Source organism: Perna viridis, chromosome 8 (assembly GCF_037379345.1).
Source record: "Perna viridis isolate PV_CMFRI_1.1 ecotype Kerala chromosome 8, ASM3737934v1, whole genome shotgun sequence".
Lineage (NCBI taxonomy): Eukaryota > Metazoa > Mollusca > Bivalvia > Mytilida > Mytilidae > Perna > Perna viridis.
The window spans coordinates 2,092,615-2,100,432 of record NC_142452.1 but is presented as its reverse complement, the minus strand read 5'-3'; the positions used below and the strand labels follow the sequence as shown (position 1 = coordinate 2,100,432).

The 7,818-nt window shown below is 32.7% G+C and overlaps 1 protein-coding gene across 15 annotated transcripts in view; it reads left to right on the top strand.

Annotated features, from left to right (window-relative positions):
• Positions 1 to 7,818, top strand: part of LOC148608912 (transcription factor ETV6-like) — a 53,645-nt gene that overhangs the window by 26,558 nt on the left and 19,269 nt on the right. For all 15 annotated transcript variants that reach the window (XM_088543272.1, XM_088543276.1, XM_088543274.1 and 12 more), the window contains one exon: positions 1,623 to 1,710. In XM_088543272.1, coding sequence (XP_088399398.1) covers positions 1,623 to 1,710 — 88 coding nt within the window. The remainder of the gene's footprint in view (positions 1 to 1,622; positions 1,711 to 7,818) is intronic.

Genomic DNA, 7,818 nt, shown 5'->3' with positions numbered 1-7,818 from the left:
GGTCCGAGTTGCTCATTTGCTTTTGTTACTTTGTATGTATTATTTTAGTCACTTTATGTTCTTTGTTGTGTATGTCTGTTTTCCATGTCTGGTCTTTGTCCCTGGATTACATTCTTTTGATTACCGCTATAATCTTGGTTCCCTTGTTTATTCTTTTACAAAGTGTGCGGTATTTAGTGTTTAATTCAATACATTGCCCATGCCACTTAAACATAACAAATATATGATAAATACATTTTGTACGATGTTTGGCACAAATGTTACACAATTTTTGCTTTGTTTTAGCGTGCTTACATGTATAAAGATGGTTATAGTTCATACAAAAAGCTCCTACACATCAAACTAACATGAAACTTAACGTGTTAACCCAGATTACGACTGTGATATTGTTCAATCAGTTACAGTCGGTCGTCTCTGTATCATGAACATTTCTCCAACACTACTGCCTAGATATAAAATTTGATGCATTTCAAATTGATGAGTTGAACAGTTAAGTAATTATTGTCGCGTTTCTACCTTCCTCCTGTAGGAAATAATTTAATTTAGGATTTTATTTTGAATACTCCTACAATATATAGATTTACTTCCATATGATAAATATTAGTTTCTTATCTATATGTTCTACTATAAATGCCATCAAGATTAATAATTTACATACTGGTTGCTGTAAAGAACTACATTGTCCTAGTTCTTGTCAAACTATCAAACAAATCATGCCCGTAAGTACAGAAGTAAATGAGCAACTTGTATTAAACTAAAAACTGGAAGCATGGACGAGGTGCACCGGTAGAGTAAGCGTTCTCTGCCTTTCTAGAAACATCTGAAAAGTTGCTAATACAGTCATGTTCAGGGTAGACGAAAGAGAAATGGAAAAACTATGACACGTTGAACAAATCAGTTTTCGTGGTGAAGATGGATACACCGTAACGATCCACGAGTTCATGGCAAATAATACTTCATTGCCATTGTTTTTAAATGGTACTACTAGCATACCAAATTGACATGTCTTTGTCTATTGTAATGGCACAACGCTTTTTGTTTAAATTGTTAATTGAAATAATATCTTTGCCTACTAACCATTGTGGTTTGCTATAAAACTTCGAACTACAGATAAGCGATTTCGTGCTTTTTATCAAACAAATTTATAATTGCTTTACTAATACCCATTTTAAATTTAAAAAAAGGATTTGTTCCCGTGTATTCATCTCTGAACACGATTGTAGTCACAAATATTGAAATCCCCGGGAGAAAAGAAAATGAAATGCGCATTTTGGTTTTAGAGTCTGTGAACTAAAAAGAAACTAATTTTAAGTACCAGAGTAATCAATTACATGCATAGCAAGAAATTAAAAATAATAATAATAAAAACCCAAATTTTCGTATTGTGTTATAAGACAAATATAAGAACATCAACCTTAAACTAAACGAATTCAAAGGTTTTAACTATTTTTTACGAAAGTTATCTAGAGCAGCTGGGATGTTTCAAATCGGTCTTCGGTTAGATTTGATTTATGGTTTACAAGTATTGCAGTCAATTAAGTATGTATGATGATTATATTTGCTAAACTGGTTGGTTTCTAATACCTCTTAGTGGAATTTGTAAATGTCTTTTTTCATTACAGGGTGTGATGTTCAATATATGGCCGAGTACAATTTATCAGCAACCTATGACCGGAAGTCTGCAGCAACCAGTTTTACCTGCAAGCCTTGGTAAGAGTCCATCATTTGATTGTAAAGATTATCCTGGTAACGGTTCGGTTTCCATAAATCTATGGAAAGAGTACCCAGGTTACGATAGTAAAAATATTGTCGGTCGCAAATTGTGGTCAGTAGTTGTCCAATATTTAATATGTTTTTTCTTTTTTTTGTTCAAATATCACTATCACCAATACATATTTGATATCAACCTAATCTGTCTCGCTGTATATTCTAACTCCTCGTGGAATAAACCAGACTCTGAAAAGGCAATGGGACAAATGTTTATTCAAATAAAACAGCAAGTTTGTTTCCATGTTTTGAGTCTTTTCTAAAGCTTATTGTAAAAGAATATTTGTTAAAGCTAGAAATGGTCGTCCTATAAAATATATGTAATATAACCGTTCAAAACTTTTAATTCGTTCAATACAATATTTGAAAATGATGTCGACTTTTGAATTGGTTCCCATTAGATAACACTATCCTACTATGTGACCGTCATGAAAGTTCAGACCTGTCAACAGCAAAACGAAAGATACCTGATGAAAATTATCACAGTAACAGAAAATGCGAAGCGTAAATTGACAGTACATGATCACGATTTTATAAAGGCACTACCTTCCTCCTTTAGGAAATAATTTAATTAAGAATTCTATTTTGAATAAACCTACAATTTATAGATTAACTTCCATATGATAAATATTAGTTTCGTGTCTATATGTTCCATTTTAAATGTCATCAAGGTTAATAATTTACATACTGGTTAGGACTACATTGTCGTAGTTCTTGTCAAATAAGTCATTAGTAAGAGATTTTACTGTATCGATTTTTAGTATATTTTAATTTTTACAAAAATTCAGACCTTCCCTAAAATTTACTATTTTTAACACGTGTCGTTTGTAAAGTTTTAGTTTGCCTTGAAATATGAGTAGAGCTTTATAGGGTTTATCTTTCCTAATGTTTATTGAGATATGCCATTATCAAATAAGATTTGTGTCTAAACATGTGAAGAGATAACCCAAAAAATATCATTTGTTATAACAAACGAGGACGTGATACATTAACTGTAAAACTGTTCAGTCTGACTTCATACTATAGTATTATAAAATGTGTCATGCCATCAAACAGTTATTGACAGGGAATAAGATGGGACCCCGCTAATCCAAAACCTTTTCCATATTTTTATTTTGTTGTCACTTCATCAAAATTGTTTAAATCTTGAACAGGAGACTGTTTCACGATAAAATGACCGTGTTATTTTATTCAGCACGGTGATTTAATTTATTGATTAACAAAATTGGAAGTCAGAATCCAATAAGTACATTAACTATTGACAAAATTTTAATGTCACAATTTATTTGACTTTGAAAAAATAGCTTAAACTAATCTGACTGCACTTATGTTATTTGAGAAATTGTCACGCTTGATAGTTCTAGTAGTCACGTTGACACAATCACAATAAAACACACTAATTGAAACACGTCCGAATGGGTCAAGGTTCGAAATAGATATTTTAAAATCGGGAAGTTTACATATTTTGCTTAAGATTTAAATGGAGGAAATGAATATGAGAGAGCCAATCAGATTTCATTATTTCGTTATTTCGAAAGTAAGGGAATTTTTAAACATAAATGGATTTGCACAAGCGTGTTAAATCTATTATCAAAGTTGTTTTGCATGCAGTAGGTCATTTATACAATCAACAGAGTATGTACGCACTAACTACCTACTGGTAATGAGTCGATAATTCTCCGACTGAAAATCAGGCACATTTTTAAGCGTAATTGTAATTTGCTATGAGCATTTACAATATTTCATGATAGATAAATATCAAGAGAGTCAAATAAAGACAGAAATTGCATGTTTACTGCAAATTATAAATACCTCAAGTGTGTTATGTATTATGTTTTGGTTGTGGATACAGGTGAAAAAAGGACGTTAACATTCTTTAGTTGTGGACCGCGCTGGCGGTTGTATCAGAAAGTTAAAGTCTTGTCTTTCGTGTGAGCCTGACCAATCATGGCGATATAAAGTGATAGAAATTCGAGTTTTATTATTGCCATCGTAGAATTAAAAAAAAATAATCCTGAGTTTTCAAGTAAAAACACCTCGACTAAAAAGCGCACAAATTGACAAATATATTGAAAACTTAAATTACTTATATTTTGTATGTGACGGTAATAAAGTCACTGTATCATCATGTCACGGAACTATGATTCATTGATAGCCCTAACTAGTCGTACAAAAAATCTTTTAAACGTATACTCAAAAGTGTTTCACAGACAGACTTTAATATGGAGCAGTACTAATAAGAATTTTATGTCAATAGGTTTAGTGTTTCTACTGACAATAGAAAAGATCAGAAGCTTTAATAAATGATTTAACCAAATTTTAAATGAAGAACAACTGTCCTGAAAATACTTCCATTTTTCAACATTTGAATGACAGTTTATTTCAAATTCACTCGGTGTTAACGATACCCGTGTACATCCTCAGTGTTCAATATTCATGTAAGTTAAAAAGGGTTGTTTCTCAACGAATATCTTGGTTAAATTATGCCCAAAGGATGAAAATGCTATAACAATCCCAATTCTCTAAAGTTTGTTCCTGTTGCCGGGCAATGTTCAGAAAAAGCATATGTTACAGTATGTTCAACATTACATAATAAATAGAATGGACCAAACAAACAAATAGTTCAGTCAAAAACAAATTGAAGGAAGCAAATAAAAAGAGAAATAAAATGATGACATCACTGTGTATTCTTCGCCTGTAATTTTCTGATGTACATGATACTGTTCCATTTTTAAAATTAAAATTATGAGCTGAAATACGTGTTAGTTACGAAAACGTCTGAATTTTCAAATTGTATAAGAGTTGTCAAGGAAACCAAGGTTATAGCGGTAATCAAAATAATGTAATCCAGGATCAAAGACCAGACATACGTAACAGAATAAATCTGGCAGTTGTTGTGGTTTACGCACATTGACGAGCCTGTTCTTACAACCGTACTAAGGCTATAAAGCCAGAAGTCAAGTTTCAATTCTTGAAAATATTATCAAATTTGAAACCTTAACTGATGTCTCCACGGGACATATTATATATATAATATAATATATTGATAGTTTATGGATCGCCAATGTTAGTCGTGTGGTCAATCATGTTATGGCATGTCAATGTTAGTTGTGTGGGCAAACATGTTAAAGGGTTTCCAAGCATGTCATATTATGGAATCTTCATGCAATTCATGCAAGAGTAATTCTATCGGATGTCAAAAGAATATGATCCAGCGACATGACATGGGATACAGACATGCACAAAAAAGAACATAAAATAACCAACAATAGTAAATAGGCACCTTGGACTCCACTAAAAACTGGGAGCATGGACCAGGTGTCCATATTGCAAGCAATTATGTAATGGAGTTGTTTGTGAAAAACCATTAGGGCAATTATATTAAGGACTGTTCACGCAAATTATGCAGACAATAATGTTGAAAGGTTATTGTCGATTTGACCGTTAAACTTTCATATGTTTTAGTCGAGGCGTTTTTCCTCCTTGCAATGCATTAAAAATTCATTAATTTTGAAATATGAAAAATGAATTTAATTTGAAAAAAATGTCTATTACTTAATCTGGATAAAATAATTACTAGGCCAAATGGCAAAAAAGCTACTGAAAGTCAATAAAATTAAACTAAAACATAAAATATGTCCACCATGTAATTTGGATGATTATCAGTTAATAATGATCTGTTAACATTAATCTTGGGATAAAGACAATAACGCAATATTGTACGGTCTTTTAGTAAATTTAAAAAAAATGAATGACTTATATTATGCTTTTTTCTCACTTGTGGCGAAGATGACATTTTATATATTATCGGCCAAAAAATACCTAGGTGTTAAAAAGGACTATTCAGTGACATCAAAATACCAACTACTGGACCAAAGCATGGAAACAGGAATGACATCAGGTGCTTGATTGTGCAATCGTTTAGACAAGGTAGTGGTCATTACTTCAATCACGTTAGAAGGTTATGATGTGTCTATGGAATTCACAAGATCTATAATGTTGAAAAATTATGGTGTGCCGGTGAAATTCATACGATATTTTTCTTAAATATGATAGTTGGTCAATGGAATTTCATGAAGTCAGTTATTTTGAAAGAATATGGTGTGCTCATGCACTCACAAGGTAAATTATATCAAAAGGTTAGAATTTATGGTGTGTTCATGGAAGTCATGTTGTCAATTATCTTGAAAAGTTATGGTGTGCCCATGCACATGTGGTCATTATGGCGTGTCCATGGCATTCATGATGTCAATCATAATGTAAAGTAATAGAGTGTCCATTCAATTGATGAAGTCAATGATATTGATAGGTTGTATGTGTGCATGGAAATCATGTGGTCAATAAAGATGAAAGGTTATGGTGCGTTCATATTGACAATCAGATTGAAAAGTAATTATTGTCTATGCAATTCATGTGGTCAATTATGATTTGTCCATGCGATTCAGGCGGGCAATTTTGATGTTGTGTTTTGCTATGTTAATGAAATTCGTGTTAACAATAATGCTGATAGAATAAGGAATTTCTTGCAATTTGTTGTATCATGTTGAAATGTTATAAAGTGCGCCCATGAAATTCGTGAAGATTTTTTAAGGTATTTGTGGTTTAATTGGACCTTAAATGAGATCATGACATACGACACAACATCGCCCTTTCCGGTTTCAAGATACCATTCTGAACTAAGAACGATAACTCTAACCACTCGCTTCTTATACCTACCAATACACAGGTGTTCAATATTGCGTTATTGTCTTGATACAGTTCTGACAATGAAGGTCAATGGATTCTTAACGTTTTCATATAACTGTCAAGTTTCATCGTAGCTATAACAATGCCCATATTGGTTTTTTTTCACTTTAAAGCTGTTTGTTCTACATTCCATGTTCTTCAAAGCTATTTTTTCATTGTTTTTCGGTTTTCCTTTTCTTGCTGACATATTCCTTCACTCGTATGAGACTGACTTTATAGCTGATCTGATCCCAAAGAAAGAATATCGTTTAGCTAGATCCCTAAATCTCAATTTCCGCTATATAGATGACATACTATCTTTAAACAATCCTAATTTTGGGGATTTGATACATCGCATCTACCCCAAAAGAACTTGAGATAAAGGATACTACAGACATTGTGAAGTCAGCTGATATCTTGACCTACACTTAGAAATCGATGGTAAGGGAAAACTATTGACCAAAATTTACGACAAACGTGATGATTTTTCATTCTGAATTACCATGTTTCCTTTCATCTGTGCCAACATCCCTTTAGCACTTGCGTATGAAATGTTCATATCACAACTCCTGCGTTATGCCAGAGCTAGCCGAAACTTCTAGACTTCTAACAAGTACAAGACAGGGTTATGTTGCTACACGATTGAAGTCATCACTACAGAGGTTTTATGGTCGTCATCATGAACTTTTGGATCGTCACGGTGTATCCATCTGTGGCATGAAAACTGGTTTGTTTAACAAGTCATAGTTTTACTTTCTTCTTTCGACTACCCCGGACTTGACTTTTTATGAGCAACTCGGCGGGTGTTTCTAGAAAGCAGGGGAAGCTTACCCTACTGGTGCACGTGGTCCATGTTCCAACTTTTTAGTGGAGTCCGAGGGTTGCTCATTTGCTTTTGTTACTTTATTTGTATTATTTTAGTTACTGTATGTTCTTTGTTGTGTATGACCGTTTTCCATGTCTGGTCTTTGTCCCCGGATTACATTCTTTTGATTACCGCTAGAACCTTGGTGCCCTTGATTACTCTTCCAGCATAAATAGGTATATATTAATAATCATACAATAGTGCTACTAACTATTATAAATATCAATTATTTACTAACTCGGTTACCATGTAATTCAAGTTAATGTTCCATTTTTGTTTAACAAACCAGGATACGGATCCTTAATAATTCGACCTATAACAAATTATATGTGTTATTAATGTTGCCATGCATTTGCACTCCGGAACTCTTGAACAAAATTTGTGGAAGTCGCAGTTGACTAATCAATTTTGATCTACGATATCATACATATTTGATGTATATAAGTTTTAAATGTAAAAAA